The sequence below is a fragment of the Linderina pennispora genome (genome assembly GCF_002104995.1).
Source record: "Linderina pennispora strain ATCC 12442 chromosome Unknown DL89scaffold_9, whole genome shotgun sequence".
Classification (NCBI taxonomy): Eukaryota; Fungi; Kickxellomycota; class Kickxellomycetes; order Kickxellales; family Kickxellaceae; genus Linderina; species Linderina pennispora.
Window position 1 is genome coordinate 1 of NW_024468257.1, and position 19,217 is coordinate 19,217.

Genomic DNA, 19,217 nt, shown 5'->3' on the forward strand with positions numbered 1-19,217 from the left:
CCCTTGGGATCTCTCAAGCAGCGTATATTGTTGTGCTTGCTCAAAAAAATAAACCAATGTGTCTGCTCATGGCCGCTCAGCCGTTATTGCCATAGCTGTGGCTTTGCACCCCTCAGTGTAACATGGTTGGGGCAGGGCCATTATTATACCATTGTTGTGGCAGAGTACAATACGTATATTGTATCGCGTAGGAGCAGGTCAGCCAAGTTCCCTGTTGCATATTAGTATTGACACCGCAGTACTATACAACTACACTACATTGACTTGGTCTTAACCCAGGGTTGACAATGTTGGATGGTCACGAGTTTCATTGAATGGTTTGGACTGAGCAAGTCAGAGAAATGTTGTGTTGAATAAAGAGCGGGCTGAAAGCAGCCAGAAAAAAGAAAGGACTACGAATGAGAGTAGTTAAAAGAAAAATAGAAAGCGGAGAAGAGAGAGATTTTAAAGGATTGGAGCCATGGTTGTGATAGTACATGGATCCGATGAGAAAAGAAAAGATTGTAGAAATCCAGAGAATCACAAACTCTGACATATCCCATGGCTGATTCTCACTAGTAATCTTGCTTACACGCTACTGATATTTCCAGTAAAAGTGCTGGGGGTAAGACCTTGGCAAGTGACATTCCATACTCTTGTCGTAAAGTTACATATCCTACTCACATTACTATGGACCATTTTGTAAACAGCATCGAATCGAAGTATATCTGCAGACGATTTGATATACAAATGTCAGGATCAACCATACGATTTCTTTTCTTTTATGCTAATGCTACTAGCGCTGGGGATTTCATGCCCGGTGATAAGCTAAGGGAGGGGTTCTATCAGACTCTTGCTCTCTCTGCCCCTGGCTCACCAGTGATCATAGACAGACTCGAAGCGGCGGAATGGAGATCGTTGTCGACAAGGGCCATCTGAGCATGCCTGGTTACCATGAGTCGTTGCCATTGGTGCATTTCAGCAAGATGCAGTCCTCTAGGTTCAACCCTGCCACATGGCCTGATAATCTAGTTCCTGTTGAACCGGTTCCTTCTCCCAACAAGGCTACTGGAAAGATTAAACTGCTGCATGTTCACGTTGTGCGGTTAAAAGACAACAGTGAGATATCTATTTCAATTAATCTCAGCCATAGTGCTGCAGATTCTATCACTTTTATGACATTCCTCAACTGCTGGGCGGATGAGATGTGTGCACTAGTAGCTGGTGTATCTGTAGCAGAAGTAACCTATTGCTTTGGTGCCGATGTCATCAAGCAACACCTGCTAAGCGAGCGCGCACCCCTCAGTGATGTTGTAGGTCTAGAGCACACGGTGGGTGGTGTAGGGCAAGAGGAAAAGGAAATAAGAAACGAGTAACAAAAAATACCTTTTATATAAATATGCGTGTAATTTTCGTTTATAGTCGGAACAGATATGCGAATAGTAATGAATTGGTCCAAGAATATGCTAGCAGCGTGAGCAAGATATCAATAGAAAGCGACAAAGTCAAGTAATATATTGATGTAAAGAAAGCTAAAGAGAAGTAGGAAGGGAGTGGCGAGCGAAAAGGTTTTATACCATCGCTCAGGTGGCATAGCCAAAAAGGGAGAGGAAAGACAAAGAACAACAGGATGAAAAACTATAGTTCACAGTAATCGGATCTTGAGATTCTAACAAGCTGCTCTGCCTATTCTGGCAGCAATAGCAATGAGGCGACACTGATTTGTGGGGCATACTTGGCCTTGATTGTAGCCAAGCCTTTCCTAATTCACTCCAAGGTCGGGTCAGGGGTCCAGTCCAGCGATGCCTGGACGGTGAAAACAACAGACCTCAGCTACTTTTTCAAAATGATCCAGTGCAACACTTCAGAATGACCGTCGGTTCAGTCTGATTACCGACCCAACAGCCATAGTGAATGCGATTCAGGAGAAATCTATTGCTATTCGACACAATGATCAGTAGACGTTGTAGAATCCTGCCTCGCTACCATCCTGGCCCTCCTGTTCGGCAAACTTGTGATTCTCGCGCTTGTAGCTGAATCTCAGGAGAAGAGCAATGATGATGGCCACCGCAAACACGCCAAAGTTGGACGAGTTACCCTTGATGTAGAGTGGGGCATCGGTGTTCAGATAGGCATAGCTGTTAGCCAGCACTCCAAAGTTGGTGCCGATGATAGCCAATGCATTGGAGATGGCGCTCTTGTCGACACCACGCATGTTTACATTGAGCCAGGTGGGGCCGACCAGGCAGGCAGGGGCAGCAAAAATCGGGAACAGCACGACAGCAACTGTGCGTGCAACATTGTTGTGCACACCAGCCACTGCGATGATGATTGTAGCGGTTGATAGCACGGAGAGGAGGATCTGGTAGAGCGCGATGTTCCCGTACTTGCGAATGTACAGCCCTGACGCAACAGTGACAGCGGTTCCCACACCGCTGGGCACAAGCAGAAGCGCCATGGTAGTCGAGGTGCTGTAGCCGATACTCTTGAGAATAACCGGCGACCAGTTTCCCGCTGAAGACGCAGCATAGTTGTTGGCAAAGTCAAGGGCCATAAAGGCAAGAAGGCGCCAGTCAGTCAGGCCCTGAACGACCTGCCTGCCCGAGATCTTGTGGTCGACGCTTGCCTGCAGTTTGTTCTTGCTCATGATGCGACCAACGAGCTCGCGCTCCTCGTCGCTGAGAAAACTTGCAGTATCCGGATAATCTCTGATAACGATTGCGCCGTATACCCCAGTAAGGATAGCAAAGAGACCAACAAGCAGGTACTGGTACTGCCAAGCATAGGTCGGTGTGTTGGTGTGGATCTTGGCAAAGCCCAGATTGACCAAGTTGTGAATGATGCCGGCAAAGCCACTTGAACTCAGAGCGAATCCAAGGCGGGGAGCCAAGTACTTGCGCGGATACCAGAGACCAAAGGTGAAGTAGAGCGACGAGATAAAGCCTGCCTGAGCGAAGCCCTCAAGTAGACGGATCGCGATCATGCCTTGGAAATTCCGAGCACCCATGGCGCCAACGCTCATGGTGCCAGCAAGAAGAAGCATGGATGGAAGGTGCTTGCGAGCGCCAATCTTGCGGCACAAAAAGTTGAGCGGGATCTGGAAGACCAGGAACGTCGGGTAGAAAAGCGCCATCAGCGTATTGTACTGGGTTCCCTTGAGCTTGAGATGCTTCTCCATGCCGTCCACCTTGCCAAAGACCAGCGCTCCACGATTCAAAAAAACGCCTATATATCCCAGACACAAGAACAGTGCGATCCGAACATCGACCTTGCGCAGGTAGCTCTTCATGATAGCCTCTTCGCTGGCAGTCAGCGCGTCGACAGCTGCAATGCCATCAACTCTGGGTTTTTCGATATCAGAATTCGAACTGCTGGTTTCAGTTGGCGACATGGGTTTGGTGGATTAAGAAAAGATATTGTTGCTTTACAGTCTACACCGTTTCCTCACACCTTGCCATCATGACTCAGCATATATACTTGCTTATTTGCCAAGTGCTCACAAAAGGGTACTGCGGGAAATTACGACATCTGGTGTGCCCATGGCCAATTCCCCATTGATCGAGAGCGGGAATTCTGGCCCCCTCATCCAAGAGGCATGGCCAGAGTAGAGGTGTGCTGCTGGATTTCCGATACAAGCAGGCAGACAAACATGCTGAGTCGGTGCTGATCAACCAGTCGCCATACGGATTTGCGATGGCACCATTAGCTTTTGCTCAACCAGAAACCAGTACGATCTATCTCCACGGTGCTAAACGCGATTCCTTGTCTGGAGCTGCGGTAGGTGTTGTCAGAAAGAGGGTGTGAACAAAGCATTTACATGGCAGACAGCAGCAGCAGGCGGATATACCGTGCAAACCCGAGCTGATTTTGGCAGTGACAAAGGCAAATGCGAAAATGTATGGATGCTATACAAGAGTTACCTGCAATTGCCATTTAAAATTGATGGTATTTCAAACTCTGTTGCCCTAAAGTCATTGTGATCCGTTGGCTGACTCCTCCTTGTTAACATCATCCCAACATTTCGGTTCAAGTTAACACGCAAATGCTCTGTGTATGTCCACGGTGGGGAGAAAAGAGACCGTATATTTACCGAATGTTCCAAAACCACCTACAGAAATATGCCGATGAGCAAGACATAGTAGCTGGTCCCCGTGTCTATTAGAAAGGGAGTCAAATGTAAATCCGGACGACAGTTTGCTCCGTGGTGTCCGTGTGCGATATAGTGTGCATAAAACTTGGTGCTATGGTTTTCTGCGTCAGCTATTTTTATGCAAGCGATAATCAACCTGACAACCTCACTAGTGTCCACCTATTAAATGGTCCTGGCATTGCCAGATGCCGATGGCATCATCGTCATCTCAGTTCAAAGCATGCATTCCTTGCAATCGCGGTGAGATCTAGCTGATCACTGATCCTTCAGTTGTTAATTCTTGGAATCTAGAATAGCAATGGTTCTGCCACACTACTAGCTGTGGCTTGGCTTCCTGCGACCAAACACCAGACTCGTAGCTGGAGACAAACATCTCGCTGATGACAGGAGTGTGGTTGACATGGCGCCCCCCATATGTCTTTCAGTTCGATGAAGAACTGCTCATACTACAAACCGCACCTACGGTGGTATTATCCACGGGCACGCCGCGCTGCCATGCACCAGAGATATTTCGCAGTGTCCAGGCATCAATAAAGCCGTAATGGCATATTTCCTAATCCAGTAGAGTTAACCGCAATAGCTTTCAAACGCCGATTGGCAAAACCTATTCAGCAAGACAAAATCCGCATCATCCCTTTCCTCCCTGTTCTCAATCATTTCTACCTTCTAAATTTCACAGAGATGGCACTTCTTCAAAACGCCTTCACCTATATCGGTATCGGAGTAGTCGCGTACTACGCGTCCCTTCTGCTTACGCTCGCGTACGACGTGTTTGTGCGTTCCGGCGTCAAGCTGGAAAAGTTTGGGGCCGGCAAGGGCTTCTGGGCGGTGGTCACCGGCTGCACTGACGGACTCGGCCGCGAGGCGGCTCTGGAGCTGGCGCGCAAAAAGTTCAACGTGGTTCTGATTTCGCGCTCGCAGGACAAGCTCGACGCGATGGCAGCTGAGATCAGAGCGCTGGGCGTGGAGGCCAAGGTTCTGGCGGTCGACTACTCGAGGGTTGATGACAGCAAGTGGGCAGAGATCCGCTCGCTCCTGGATTCGGTGCGCGTTGGTGTGCTGGTGAACAACGTGGGGATCAGCTACGATTTCCCGATGTACACTGAGGACGTGAGCGAGGAGCGCGTCAACGAGCTGGTGGAGCTGAACGTGCGTGCGATGATCAAGATGACCCGCTTTGTGCTGCCGCAAATGAAGGAGCGCAAGAGCGGCCTGATTCTGAACGCAGGCTCGTTTGCGGCCCTGCTGCCGTCGCCGTTCCTGTCAATCTACTCGGGCACCAAGGGCTTTGTCAAGTACTTCAGCCAGTCGCTGGCGTCGGAGGTGGAGAAGCAGGGCATTGTGGTTGAGCACCTGCAGACGTACTTTGTGTGCTCGCGCATGTCGCGTACGCGCAAGCCGACGTTCCTGATCCCGCTGCCCAAGCCGTACATCCGCAATGTGCTGAGCAAGATCGGCGTGCAGGGCGGCTCGTCTGAGCCGTACACGTCGATTCCGTTCCTGTCGCACGCGCTGCTGGGCTTTGTTGGTGAGCGCGTGGTGTCGAAGCAGATGGCGGTGAACTACAACTACAGCCTGCTGAGCGGGCTGCGCAAGCGTGCGCTGAAGAAGCTCGAAAAGGAGCAAAAGGCGCAGTAGGCATTTTCGTACCGTCGTATATTGAAATACAAACACGCTAGTGCCCCAGCTCTGGCGGCTCCTGGTAGACGAGGAACTGGCCAGACATTGACCGGTCGGCGGTCAGGGCTAGGCTGGCAATCATCTCGCCGGCGGGCTGCAGCTGCTCGCTGTCGATGACATCCTCGACTTCGGCGGGCGTCTCGCTAGTGTCGGCTTTGGTCCTGAGGTCCGGCGTGAGCGTCTCGCGGATGTTTGGATGGACAGCAACCGCTGTGAGCTGCGGGTCGATCAGCGCAATCTCAGCCGTGGTCATGTTGACAGCGGTCTTGACGGCCGCCAGCACAAGCCATCTCTCCAGGCCAACATGGACGTCGTCGGAGCTGACGTTGACCACCCGGCCACGCGCCTTGCGTAGCGTGTGGCGGATCGTATGGAATAGCCGCAGAGGCGCAATCAGGCTCAGCTGGAGCATGTCCCAGCGCTCGACATCCGACATTGGCCCGTCGCTCTCAAAGGTGAAGGCACCGACGTTGTTGACGAATGCTATCAGCTTGCCCTCCTGCTCGACGCGGGCAGCGATCTGGTCGACGAGCTCCTGGCTGGTGAGCTTGCCGACGAAAGGAACGAACTTGCCTGGCAGGTCCTTCAGCTGCAGCATGCTGGTGACCCGGTCCATGCGATGCTGGTACGAGGCGATGCCGATGACGGTGACGCCGCGCTTGAGCAGGTGCACCGCTGTCTCTGTGCCGACCCACGACGGAACACGGGTGACGATGACAACAAGTCTGCGGGCTTCTAGTGGGGCTGACATGGGGTAGTTGGGATATAGGGATGCGGAACAAGAGCAGGACAGCGCCTATTTTTCTGCTGTCTGCGGAAAGTAGCTGGTTTCAGGCCCAGGCGGTCTGGAGTTCCTTTGTCTCGCTATTCCGGCCTCACGTGAGGTTTTTCTCATACACTTTTCGTCTTGAACATTCGCATAAATGCAGCGCATGTCGGCACTGCTCTTCAAGGAGCTCGGCACAGCAGCGCCGGTCAGCCGTCTGGACACCGCCTCGATCGAGCTGATACGCCGGCGCCTGGCCAACGCATCCCAGCGGCAGCGCCCGCTAGTGAACTTCAAATACCGCACGGGCGAGGCAGAGGTCAAAGAAGCCGCAGTCCTGCTCGCCCTCTGCTCGGTCAACAGGCAGCTCTGTGTGCTGTTCGAGGAGCGCAACAACAAGCTCAGCAGCCATAGCGGCGAAGTGTGCTTTGCCGGTGGCAAGGTCGACCCCACCGACAGGTCGTACGAGGACGCGGCGCTGCGGGAGACATACGAGGAGCTGGGCATTGCCAGGGAAGATGTCCGGATCATCGGCTCGCTGCCGCCCGTGCCCAATGTGTCGTATACGATACGCGTGCACCCTGTGGTCGGCGTTGTAGCTGGCGAGCTTGACCCAAGGATGCTGAGGGTGAACCGGTCGGAGGTGCATCGCGCGTTTGCGCTGCCGCTGGCGCACTTCTTTGAGCCAACGAACCGCGAGGCACAGTCGTTCCGGAGCATGGGGGTCCACATTCCCTCGTATGCCAGCGACAAGAAGGGACTGAGGATCTGGGGTATGACCGCGTTTGTGCTGTACGAGTTTCTGCTGCGTATCTGCCAGCCAAAGAACGACACACCAGGGCTGGAGGCGCCCAGGCTTTAGACAACACCGCTCTCCTCTACTCTACTGACTTTTAATGAATTCCACAAACAATTTGACCTACTTGCTAATTGGCGCAGGCACGGCTATTGGCACATACCGTGTGCTGTCGCATATATTCGAGCAGTCCTCCCACGAATTCTGCTCGCTGACAAGTCCGACGGCACCGGCAATGCCGCCGGTGACGCAGCGAGCAAAGCGGCATGCATGGTACGGTTCATGGAGCGACGGTAGCAACAAGGGCATAGACATGCAGGCGCTAGACCTCGACGCCCTGGGCCAGCTGGCCATGTCCAGCAACTACAAATTGCGCACCGCCGCCAGCGACCTGCTGTTTGACCGTGCAATGACCAAGGAAATGCTCCTGCTCATATCCTCCAGGCTGACTGGTGAGGACGCCGACGAGCAGCTAGCAGTGGTAAAGGTTGCTCAGATTCTCGCACAGACCCCGGGACGAAGGCCGCGCATGGCATCGGTGGGCGTTTTGGGTTCTCTGGTAACATGCCTGCGCGAGGGCGGGAGCAAGGAGCTGAGGCAGCGGGCTGCATCGGCCATTTTTGATATCCTGAACCACCACGACGCGAAGCAGGCCGACAAGTTCCGTCGCAAGGCAGCGCATGCCGGGCTGCTGCCGATTCTGCGCGACACCATGGTCAAGGACTCGAACGACGCGTCGGTGAACCTGACGCTGGTCGGGCTGTGCGCCATGATCACGCAGCTCTACGCGTTGCGGACAGCGTTCCACCGCGACATGATCGACCTGGGGTTCCTGCCGGGGCTGCTGGGCGTGGCCAAGAAGGGCATTGCTGATTTGGCGCTGCTGCGCGTCGTCATGGAAAGCATTGTCCGCCTGTGCACCTACCTGAGCACGCATCGCACGTCGCTGACGGACCTGAACGAGCCCAACCCACACATGGTCCAGCTTCTGGAGCAGGGGGCTGTGGACGTCGTTGCTGCGTGCATTCGCCAGGACGACCAGGGCGTGTCCTCGTGGGGCATTGGTCTGCTGCACGAGTTTGTATCGCGCAATGTCGGCAAGGACGAGCTGGCAGCGAGCCCCAATATCGTGCGCTGGCTGTGCCGCAACCTGTCGACGGCAAAGTACGCTTATACGAACCAGCTGATTCTGCGGTCGCTGTGGTGCCTGTGCCTCGCCAGCAAGGCAGCGCATGCCGACCTGGCGCAGCCGCCGAACCTGCGCCGTGTGCTGACCATCTTCTCCATGGATGGCGACGTCGAATCGCACTACTGGGCCATCGCGCTTGTCAGCAAGGTTTCCGCCTCCAGCGCGACGCACAAGTGGATTCTGGGCAGCCCGTTCTCCAAGGTCATTATAGCGCTGGTCAACAACATGGGCCGCAGCTTCCGTACCACGCTGCTGCCCGAGCTATCAGCCATCATCGCCCGGCTGACCCACTGCATTGATACAGCGCCGCTGCTGGCAAGATACCCAGAACTGGCGCGCGCGTGCAAGATGCTGTTAGCAGCAGAGATCCCGTCGGCCAAGTCGTCGGCCATCATGTCCATCATCAATGCCACCGCGACGTCGCATCAGTTTATGAGGCTGGTTGCCGACGCTGAAGCGGTCGAGATACTGATGGACATGATGGCGGACAACAGCGAGGAGCAGTCGCAGAACTACGCAGCCAAGGGGCTGACGGCGCTTTTGTACTCGAGGCGGCTCGATACCGAGTCGCTGGTTGATGCCAGCCGGCTGTTCTTGGCCAGCCTGAATGAGAGCTACAAGATCACAATCGACGCATACTTCCGGCATAGCAGCTGGCGCGACCCAGTCGAGTGGGGCGCAAAAACCTTTGGCCTGTACCTGTCCACGGCCAGCGTGCTCATGTCGCCTATCCAGGTTCTGGTCAGCGAGGCCGGTACAGATGATGTGCGGGTACTCGATACGCTGGCTGAGATCATGACGCTGCAAAAGAACCTGCTGGCATTTCTGGCCATCTATATAATGCACGCGCTGGATCTGGGCAGGTCGTCGGAGCGCTCGGCGAGCTTGTGGAGCGACATGCCGCCTGAGCTGCTGCTGGCGCTCTGTGCTGAGATCAAAACGAGGAGAGGCCGCGAGGAGTGCGCAAGAGTCGGTGTCAATACTGTAGTCACGGCGTATTACATCAACCGCAAGAGCGACCCGCACTTTTGCGCTGCAGTCGCAGATAACACTAGGCTATTGCGCAATGACGATTTGACACCATTCGTTCTGCCGACTCCAAAGCAGGAGCCGGCACCGTGGACTGCTGGCGGCAGCATGGCGTGGCCAAAGTCGAATGGCGGGTTTGAAGGCGAGATGGCCAGTGCGCGCATGCGGTGCTTGATTCCAGTGATGTCTGCTGTGGTGTGCACGCTGGCAGACTCGCTGGCTGTGGGTCTTGTGGTGCAGTCCCCGGTGGTGACGCAGCGCGCGGTCTGGCTCGCTCGCATCATCTACCAGGACTTCCCCCTAATGCGCGGTATCATCATGCGTCTGTGCGCCACCATTAACCTAGACACGCTCAATTCTGTGGATGCTGCCAGTGTACTGGCAATGTGCCAGGACTTTGTCATGCATGGAAGCAGGTTTGACGAGGTGGCACACAACAGGGACGGCAATGAGGATGAGGACTGGCGCTCATGGCTGGCCAAGATCTCGCACATGGGGCTGAGCGACGAAGCCGACTTGCTGCCAGTCGAATATTTCATCAAGCACCCCGAGATCAAGCCCTCGCAGGTTGCAGAGCTTGGCCGGTTTTATGCCCAGTACGCCCTAGACCGGTACGTGGCGGGCTGGGACTCGTGTCTGAGGGTTTTCCGTGGGATTGCGCCGCCATGCGCAACGGCCACGCCCGAGTCGTGCTGGGCCGCCGATCGGTCCGGACCCCGCGGAGAACCAAAGGACCAGTGCGACGATGTCCGTGCGATGGCCCAGGTTGCCAGCACGAGCAATAGCGCGCTGGTGCGGATCAATAGACCGCCGTCGCCGTTCCCGACCGTTGCGTCGGTGATAGCCAGCCCAGCAGAAATGGCTGTTGCTACGCCCAAGCCATCAGCGTCTGCGTTGCCAGCGGGCCCCGTGTTCACAACACAGGACCCGTTCTACCCGTGCTTCGAGGTTCTGGCTAATGGGCGCACGGTCTGGAACGCAAGCCCTAAATTCGAGTCCGTCCGCATGCGCACGGGTATTGACGGGCGCCAGGGCGGCGTCCACCGCTTCTCGGCAAGGCTGCTGACCGGCGGGCTGGTCCAAATTGGGTGGTGCACCGAGCACTGCGTGTTCTACCCGGAGAGCGGGCAGGGCGTTGGCGACGACTATGAGTCTGTTGCGTATGACGGATCCAGATGCCGCAAGTGGTTCGGTATTGCCGAGGAGAATGAGTACGGCGAAGCCTGGGATGCGGGAGACGTTGTCTGCGTCGAGCTCGACCTGGACCTGGACCGGGTGGTGTTCTATCGAAACGGGCACTCCATGGGCGTTGCATTCGGGGTCAACGAGTTTGGCACCATGGAAGGCGCTTCCTGTGGATTCCAGGGCCTGCCAAAGGACCGGATCTGGTACCCAGCGGCATCGCTGGCGACGGCCCAGGGCATCGAGTTCCTCGGGATGGAGGCGACAAGTGTGCCGCCAGCACCGGCCCAGCCGCCAATTGGCGATGCCCTCAAGGCGTTCAGGATCAAGATCGAGTTTGAGGACCTGGACTCGTTCCCTTACATTACACTGGCGCTTCCTGGAAGCCACGGTCAGATCATCGTGGCCCCGGTGGTGGATCCGCGCGACCTGTCGACCTACTTGCAGCCGCAGTGGTGGGCCCTCTGGGTTCCGCCCAAAGACAGCATTGCCGGGGAAAGAGCTGACGAGCCGGCATCCAGGCTGTCGCGCTGGTTTGCGCACCAAGTGACCGGGGCCATGGCGGCCACGGCTGACGGCGAGCAGTGCCACGGAGCAGTGCTTGGCACCAGCCCAGAGTGGACATGCTTTGCGGTCCTGCGCAGCGGCAATGTATGTGTGTCTGCTGGAGAGACACAGGTGGTCCTGGACACCGGCATGCAAGACGATGCCCTGAGCACCATGGGCCATGTGTGGCTGCCCAAGGTCAGCAGCGCCATCGTGCGGTTCGAGCTCCATACTATGTGATCGGAGTTCTAAGCTATATTTGCCCCAACCGCAAAGCCGCTGAAATTCAGAAATGCTCGCCTCACAGCATATTCCTCACTCTTCTCCCTGTCCGCCTTTTGCAACAATGTTCAAAAAGTTCAACCTGCAGGAGACCATGTCTGGCCAGAACTCGGTCAAGTCGTCGGTGGTCCGCGGCATCCGCACCAAGCTGGTCGACCAGTTCCCGGAGCTCGGCCCGTATGTCGACGAGATCCTGCCCAAGAAGGCCAACCTCATCCAGGTCAAATGCAAGGACCACATCACGCTCTTCGCCATCGACAACGAGATCCTGTTCTTCCAGCACTTCAACGACCCGATCACGCCCACGCTCCGCCTGCTGCACCAGTTCCCGAACATCCTGCCGCACGTGCAGGTTGACAGAGGCGCCATCAAGTTTGTGCTCAGCGGCGCCAACATCATGTGTCCGGGCCTGACATCGCCCGGGGCAAAGCTGCCGGAGAAGTCGCTGCCCGTGGACACAGTCGTGGCCGTTATGGCCGAGGGCAAGGAGCATGCGCTGGCGATTGGCGTGCTGAAGATGTCGACCGACGAAATCAAGACCATCAACAAGGGCATTGGAGTCGACCTGATCCAGTACCTCAGCGACCCGCTGTGGAAGACGCACCTGGACTAGGCTAAATAGGATTCTTTTTATATCGGAAACACGTCTAAACCCCACGCTCACACTCTATTTACTTGGTGTGGACGAACGGCAGCTTGCCCGCACGGTAGACAAAGTTGTTCTTGTACGATTTCGGCTTAATCTGCCTGAACTTTGGCTCCTTGATCGTGTACCCCCACCCCTGCTTCTCGGCAAAGTGCACGGCGTCCTCCTTGGTGCTGAAATCCAGCTTCACCGACGCCATCGCGTCGGCAGTCGACTGCCAGCCCATCAGCTGGTTCTCCCACCTGTCGCCCTTGGACAGTGCGTCAAAGTCGATGCGCCAGCGGAGGTTCGAGTTGCGTCCGGACTGCATCGGGTTCACCGCCGGGCGGTAGATGTGCACTGTGCGCTTGGTCACCTCGGCGGGGGCGCCAGAGAGCACCTCTGCCGGCAGCGGCTCCTTCTGATGCGCCGGGTGGATTTCAGTCATGGCATTGCCCGTGGCGGTGCTGCTGAGACGAACGCCGACAGCCCTTGGCACCGAGACCTTTGAGAACGCGCGAATCATTGTAGCTTGGAAAATGAGCAAGTACTGCTGTGTCAAAAGGAAAATGAAGAAAAAAAAAAGAGTGCCGAAATTGGAGCCACTTGTGACGGGGCCAGCAATTCCGACACGCTTGCCTTTATCTCCCATCTAAATCAATCACCGGATGTGATCATCCCGACACGTGAGCAGGGCCGGGCTTTTGTTGTTGTAGTCGCCTCATTGCGGGAAAACAATGGCTAAGTACGCCTAAGGAATCGGCTGAGGTCGCCCTGGACCTTGCGAGCGACGCGCCGTGGGGATCGGCGACATTGCCCGTCGACAATAGCACATCCCGCCGCACCACCCGTGCGGGGAACGGTCCTGGCACTCTCCATGCAGCGTGTGTTTCCACCAGGGCTGAACTTCCCTTTACTGCCTGCCAGTGATCGTCCCTGACTACTATTCGGCGTCCTTCAGCGGATTCACATTCTGGGTCGTGCAGCCGCTTCCCGGGTTGTTTTTCTCTTCCTACTCAGCCCTTTGGCAAAAATACTTTTCTCACCTAATATTATTATTCTTCATATCCCTTGTTACACCCGTCCCTGACCACCGGGAACACACAGCACATACTGGACATAAACATGGAGCCACAGGGGCACCGCAAACACGGCCGCGACATATCGAACCTGCTGGACCCGTCCAAGGTCCCTGGCTCCAGCTTCTACGCAGCCTCGAACGGCACCGACCTGGGCGTGCAGGCGATATTCGCGGGCTCCATGTTCATACTGTTCATCACGCTGTTCAGTATTCTGCGGCTACGGTGGCCGTTTATTTTCTCACCGCGCACACGATTGACGATTACAGCACCGCCGTTCCTGTCACCCAAATTTTTTGGCTGGTTCATGGCGACAATGCGCACGCCCGAGACGCATATTCTGAACACGGTGGGGCTGGATTCGGTCATTTTCCTGCGCTTCTACAAAATGTGCATGCGACTTTTGCTGGACGTGGCCTTCCTTTCCCTGGTGATCATCTGGCCGATCAACATCCGCTGGTCAAAGGTCAACCTCGGCACAACCGCGAGCACTGTCACCGACGACGGATCGACGGTCTCAGCGCCGCACGCAGTTACCGACTATCTGTTCAATCTGACGCTTAATACCCGGGACCCGAAACAGAAGTGGAATCTGATCCCGCATATCGTGTTTGCGTACATTTTCTCCGGACTCGCGTACTACCACCTCTCGCGGTTCAGCTCGCGGTGGGCGTCGCTGCGGTGGCATTTCCTGATGTGCTCCAGGCACGCCATGGTGTCCCGCACAGTCATGCTGACCGGCGTGCCAAGACACTTGGCGAGCAGCCCACGTGAGCTCGAGTGGTTCTGGGGGCCCGGTCTCAGACTGGGCAAAATCGAACGGGTCCGAGTGTGCCCGTTCAACACCAAGCTGACCAGCGGGCTGCGCGAGCGGGCGCAGTACTTGCTGAAGCTGGAGCACGCGATCAAGGCAGTCCTGGGCAACCCGTGCGTGCACCCAGAGTATGACCCGGAGCGTCTCAAGGCACTGATAATGGACCCATCCGAGCAGGCGCGCGCAGAGGCAAACCAGCTGCTGCTAAAGTGGGCCAAGCCGTCGCGCAAAACGAAAATACGGAAGCTGCGTCGCCGGGATGCTTTGCCAACGACAAAAATCGAGATCTCGGAAGTCGACGACAGTCCCACCGACTTCCGAGCAAGCGCAACAGTCACCGCATCGCATTTCGTCGCCAGCTGCGCGCGCGGCGTGCATTTTGCCGACTCGGGCGAGTATTTCCGCGGACCATCGCAGTCAGCCTCAGCCACCCCGCACGACGTCACGGTCGAGGAGGTCGAGGATAACGCTGCGGATGACTCGGATGTGGCGTGGGCGCTGCGGAGACCGAAAATCTGGGTGAAGGCCAAGAACCACTGGTGGCAGCCGTGGAAGCATGTCGATGCAATCGACTACTGGCGCGCAAAGTTTCTAGAGTCAGACAAGTGTTTCCGCGAGCTGCGACGCACGATCGGCCGCGAGCGCGACGAGGTCGGCCGGTCCACCACGGCATTTGTGACATTCGAGGATGCGGCATCGGCGCACATGGTCACCCAGCTGTCGTGCTATCCAAACCCTGGGTACATGAAGGCCAGGCTGGCACCCGAGCCCCGTGGCGTGTACTGGCCGAACGTGTGGATCTCGAACCGGCGCAAGTGGGCGCTATTCACAGCCAAGTGGTTTATCATTTTTGTTATCTGGGCGTTCTGGTGCGCGCCGGTCATCCTGGTTTCGTCGCTACTGACGCCAACTACGCTGCAAAAGGTGTGGCCGTCGCTAGATCTTGACAACAGCAAAATCCTGCGCTCTCTGCTCTCGACGACTGTGCCATCGGTCTTCCTGCTGCTGTTCCTCAACATGCTGCCGTGGATCCTGAAGCAGGTGCATTTCTTTACGGGCGTGCGGACCAAGCCCGACATCGACTATTCGGTGCTGACCAAAATGTGGGCGTTCCTGGTGTTCAACGTCATCCTGGTGTTTGGCTTCTCGGGCACGTTCTGGGAGCAGATCCTCGATGTGGTAAACAACCCCGGCACGGTCATGCAGAGCCTTGCAACCAACATCCCCAAGGTCGGTACGTTCTTCACTGGCTACATCCTGGTGCTTGGCATCGGCTACCAGCCATTCAAGCTGCTGCAGCTGAGGCCCGTGATCTGGCACATTGGCCGGCAGTGGCTATGCAATACGCCGCGCGACTATGCACGGCTGGTGTCGCCTGTCTATATTGACTGGTACTCGGTATACCCGTACCCGCTGATGGTTTTCGCAATTGCCATGATCTACTCGACATTCTCGCCGCCTGTGGTTGTCGGTGCGGTCATCTACTTTGTAATTGGCTACCCGGTCATGAAGTACCTGCTGCTGTACGTCTACTTCCATCCGTTCGAGACCGCTGGCATGGTGTGGCCGCGTGTATGTCGCCGCATGATCTTCTCAATCATCATTTACCAGGTGGTCATGATGACATTTGTCATTGTCAAGGGCGGCGGCTGGTACACGTTCAGCATGGTGCCGCTGATAATGCTGTATCTGTGGTTCTTTTACCTGTGCGGATGGTCGCTGGAAAAGCAAGGCACGGTGTTGCCTGTGTATTTGTGGCGGAACCCGCCGCCCAACAGCTCGTACCCGCTGCCGCCTGAGACCGACGAGCAGGCGGTGTTCGATTCAGAAAAGATGCGGTCCAGTCAATCAATCGATTCGCCATGGCCACAGCGCAAACAGTCCACAACCCCGCTTGCAGGCAACCGCCGGCCGAACAAGCAGCTGAATGTACGCAAGCTGAATGTCTCGGTCGCCCAGCGTCAGATAGCAGCCTCAGGGCATCGCCGCGAGTCAAGCCGCAGCGCACGTACACGCGATATTATCCTGTCCAGGACTACCCCGGCCGATCATAACGGTGCGGCTTCTGGAAGTAGCCCAGTGAGCCAGCGTCGCCGCCGCGGGTCAAGCACCGGCAACCTGAGTCGTGCGACTCCTCGGCAGGCTGCCAAGATGCGCAAGCCGTCGTCGACGGCACTGATGTCCCAGCAGCGCATTGCGAAGAAGCGCAGGCGTAAGTACAAGAGCCTGGCGGAGGCGGCCACCACCGAGGGATCCAGGCTGCTGATATCCCTGACGAGACTGCCAGCCGAGCTGCATTCGCGGTATAGCTCGGCAAACCAGTCCAAGCAGCAGAACATCGGGAGGCAGGGCGAGGAGTCGAAGCGGTGGTCAATGAGCCTGCTCAACCCGTTCTCCAAAGACGACTCGAGCGGTGCGAGCCAGGGGCTGCTAGAGTCGGAGAGCAATGACGATTTCGGAGACAACCCGCCGGCTCTGCAGCGTGTACCAGCTGACAGCGGAGCAGATGTCAACTTCGCAGTCGCCCAGAGTAAGGCAGCGCAGCTTGGCCAAGCTCCTCTTTCTGTGCGCACGGTCCGGTCTCCGTTAGCCATGCCGCCAGTCCGCCGCCAGCTGTCGTCGGCTGCTGCCGGAAAGAAGCCTAGTATGCTGCGCCAGGAAGTGCGTATCGGCAGTCAGCGCCGGCAGCGCGACATGGAGGACGGCAATGAGAGTGGGGAGTGGTCTGATGTGGAGAGCGAGAGCGAGGACAGCAGCGACCAGCAGCACAAACCACAGATGACGACGGCAGCAATGACGTACCCGGCCAGTGCATCGCAGCCAGGGCAGACAACCGCGGCTCTGCACGACGATTGGGATCCGCTAGTGTATCTGAAGCAGCAGCCGTCTGCCGATATCCCTGCGGTACGGAATGCCGGCACGCTGGGCACGTTGCTGAACTCAGTGCCAAATCACCACTTGGACCAGCCAGGCAGTTCGTCCCTGCGCCGCCGCCGCCCGTACAATAGCGGTCGGTCCGACTCAGTATCAACTACCGACAATATTCAGGGCTACCAGTCAGATACCGAGAGCGCCCAGGGCGTTGAGCGAGCGCGTGCCTATGCTGATTCTCTGGCGCCGACCGAGGGAGCTGGCTTCGGCACCCGCGCCAAGGGCACGCTGCAGCGTATCCGTGACTACTTCTTGGCTGACTTCCGCCCGGCCCGGCCGATCCTGGATCTGACATACGACAAGCTATATACGCAGGGCGATGAAGAGCGGGAGCGCAATGAGGCCGCATTAGCTGACAGCCTGCCGCAGTTCCGCGAGCTCCTTGGCCGTGTCCTGCCGCGCTCCATGTCTCGCAACTTTGTGCAGTCTCCGACTGCCAGCAGCCAGCAGCATCCGACCAGCGTCCACACCCCGGCACACGGCGAGACTCCAACTGGACCAAAGCATGTGCGCAGCGGCTCGGTTATTACGCCGCTCGGCGAGAACGCTTACATAAACACGCTACGCGGGTTTAGCCCATGGTCTGCAGCTTCGGCTGGCGAAAGCGTGTATAACACGGCGCCGCCAGCACGCGGGTCGCTGGGCCCGGCGTTTGGGAAGCGGATTTCCAGCCATTCGCGGTCGCAGTCGGCTGCTGTGCCTATGCCTCTGATGCGTGGTCTGACTACGCCCATCAGCCGCACCAGCACATCGCCACAGATCAGCGAAAACAACAAGTCACTGGCCCAGGTGGTCGACGGATTTTCAAATGCGGTCAAGACAGACAACAGCCAGGATCCGCAGCCAGCAGAGTCTCCCAGGCCCCTGTCATCGCATGCGCGCAGCAAGTCGGTCCACGCCCTGATGGGCATCTTCATGCGCAAACCGTCGACGGCCGACAAGCCGCGCAGCGCACTGGCTGAATCCGCGGCCCCGCTGATCTCTGCTGCCCCGGCCGAGCCCAGCCTTCCCCCGCTGTCCAAGCAGGCGTGGCTGCCGCTGAGCGCTCGTGAGCACCCGCACGAGCCCAACACTTCGGCCCACGGCTCGGCGGGCACGGGCAGCCTGAATTGGCCACCCAGGCTGTCTCGCGAGCCATCGAGCATCGGATCAGCGCAGTCGGGAGTCAGGTCGACGCACAAGAACTCGCTGCCACCGCCGCGCATCCAGCTGACCACGCGCATGGTCACCGAGCTCAACTACCCGACACGCCGCACCGCGACGGCGTCAGTTGCGCCCTATCTGCTGCCGCCCCGGGCCGACCCGAATGGCGACCAGCTGATCGCCAACTACCAGCGCTTTGCGGTCGAAGCCCAGTCGAGATTCGCTGCGGACGAGTTCACCGACTATTCACAGACACCAATGCTCAATGTCTTTGGCGTGCTGGACCGTGGCATCCAGGACTATGTGCATCCCGGCCTTGTTGGCGAACTGCCGACGCTGTGGCTGCCGGAGAAGAAGCGTGATTCGCATGAGGGCGAGGAGGCGCCTGAGCCCGAACACAGCGAAGGCGGAGTTCCGGACGCTGCGGTAGAGCCAGAGTTCGCTGCATCGGCTCCCCAGTGGGTCGTGAATCGGCTGCTCAGTTACCGTATGCCGATGGCCAACCCCAACGCCAATGGCAACGCCAACGAGGGCCAGTTCTATCCGTCCGCTGCGGACCACGAAGAGTTGCGTGAGGTGCGCATCCAGCAGGACCACTGATGCGCTGGGGCTCCGGCCTGTTTCTTACAAATTCTGTATATTTGCGGTTCGACCTTTATATAATTGTTATGTCGGCGTTCGGCGCTTTTTTTTGGTACTGGTGTCGTATGGTGCCGGTTCCCTTTTCTTTTACTAATATCTGGTGACTAAATTGCCCGGCTACCCAACAGTGGTCCGATAAAGCGATTAGCCTGGAATGGTATATGACGAAATTCCCCGCTCACTGTTGGTCTGTTCCCTAAAATTTACTTCAGATCCTTCTGGATTCAAAGTATCCCCTGTTCTCACACACCCACAATTTCAAAGTACGTTGGTAATCGTTCCGGGATGTGCATATCGCCAGAATGCACTGAGACTTGGAACTCTCATTGGGGCAGTTTGTGACTGAATAGTGTATTGCTATTTAAAAACCCATCAACAAACAAC

General features: G+C 56.8%; 10 protein-coding genes across 10 annotated transcripts; 6 read left to right on the forward strand and 4 right to left on the reverse strand.

Moving 5' to 3' along the window:
• Positions 1 to 266: 266 nt before the first annotated feature.
• On the reverse strand, positions 267 to 711 carry DL89DRAFT_177446 (uncharacterized protein). Its single transcript, XM_040883857.1, has one exon. It carries the CDS (start codon positions 533 to 535, stop codon positions 308 to 310), a length of 228 nt encoding a protein of 75 aa, XP_040742237.1. The 5' UTR covers positions 536 to 711; the 3' UTR covers positions 267 to 307.
• On the forward strand, positions 623 to 1,532 carry DL89DRAFT_268306 (uncharacterized protein). The gene has a single exon (XM_040887869.1). It carries the CDS (start codon positions 888 to 890, stop codon positions 1,353 to 1,355), a length of 468 nt encoding a protein of 155 aa, XP_040742238.1. The 5' UTR covers positions 623 to 887; the 3' UTR covers positions 1,356 to 1,532.
• A 401-nt stretch (positions 1,533 to 1,933) lies between these two features.
• DL89DRAFT_247398 (MFS general substrate transporter) lies at positions 1,934 to 3,268 on the reverse strand (the record flags this gene model as incomplete). Its single annotated transcript, XM_040885123.1, has 1 exon — positions 1,934 to 3,268. The coding sequence occupies one exon, from the start codon at positions 3,266 to 3,268 to the stop codon at positions 1,934 to 1,936; it is 1,335 nt and encodes a 444-aa protein (XP_040742239.1).
• Positions 3,269 to 4,526: 1,258 nt separating this feature from the next.
• DL89DRAFT_177480 (NAD(P)-binding protein) lies at positions 4,527 to 5,786 on the forward strand. Its single transcript, XM_040883858.1, has one exon. The coding sequence runs from the start codon at positions 4,811 to 4,813 to the stop codon at positions 5,765 to 5,767; it is 957 nt and encodes a 318-aa protein (XP_040742240.1). The 5' UTR covers positions 4,527 to 4,810; the 3' UTR covers positions 5,768 to 5,786.
• Positions 5,787 to 5,804: 18 nt separating this feature from the next.
• DL89DRAFT_293714 (NAD(P)-binding protein) lies at positions 5,805 to 6,560 on the reverse strand (the record flags this gene model as incomplete). Its single annotated transcript, XM_040890417.1, has 1 exon — positions 5,805 to 6,560. The coding sequence occupies one exon, from the start codon at positions 6,558 to 6,560 to the stop codon at positions 5,805 to 5,807; it is 756 nt and encodes a 251-aa protein (XP_040742241.1).
• A 181-nt stretch (positions 6,561 to 6,741) lies between these two features.
• On the forward strand, positions 6,742 to 7,437 carry DL89DRAFT_224733 (uncharacterized protein; the record flags this gene model as incomplete). Its single annotated transcript, XM_040884709.1, has 1 exon — positions 6,742 to 7,437. One exon carries the CDS (start codon positions 6,742 to 6,744, stop codon positions 7,435 to 7,437), a length of 696 nt encoding a protein of 231 aa, XP_040742242.1.
• Positions 7,438 to 7,471: 34 nt separating this feature from the next.
• On the forward strand, positions 7,472 to 11,557 carry DL89DRAFT_293716 (uncharacterized protein; the record flags this gene model as incomplete). Its single annotated transcript, XM_040890418.1, has 1 exon — positions 7,472 to 11,557. The coding sequence occupies one exon, from the start codon at positions 7,472 to 7,474 to the stop codon at positions 11,555 to 11,557; it is 4,086 nt and encodes a 1,361-aa protein (XP_040742243.1).
• Positions 11,558 to 11,663: 106 nt separating this feature from the next.
• On the forward strand, positions 11,664 to 12,212 carry DL89DRAFT_293717 (uncharacterized protein; the record flags this gene model as incomplete). The annotated part of the gene is made up of 1 exon (XM_040890419.1): positions 11,664 to 12,212. One exon carries the CDS (start codon positions 11,664 to 11,666, stop codon positions 12,210 to 12,212), a length of 549 nt encoding a protein of 182 aa, XP_040742244.1.
• Positions 12,213 to 12,270: 58 nt separating this feature from the next.
• DL89DRAFT_224704 (uncharacterized protein) lies at positions 12,271 to 12,672 on the reverse strand (the record flags this gene model as incomplete). The annotated part of the gene is made up of 1 exon (XM_040884706.1): positions 12,271 to 12,672. One exon carries the CDS (start codon positions 12,670 to 12,672, stop codon positions 12,271 to 12,273), a length of 402 nt encoding a protein of 133 aa, XP_040742245.1.
• A 581-nt stretch (positions 12,673 to 13,253) lies between these two features.
• DL89DRAFT_268308 (DUF221-domain-containing protein) lies at positions 13,254 to 18,977 on the forward strand. The gene has a single exon (XM_040887870.1). It carries the CDS (start codon positions 13,350 to 13,352, stop codon positions 18,789 to 18,791), a length of 5,442 nt encoding a protein of 1,813 aa, XP_040742246.1. The 5' UTR covers positions 13,254 to 13,349; the 3' UTR covers positions 18,792 to 18,977.
• The last annotated feature ends 240 nt before the right edge of the window (positions 18,978 to 19,217 follow it).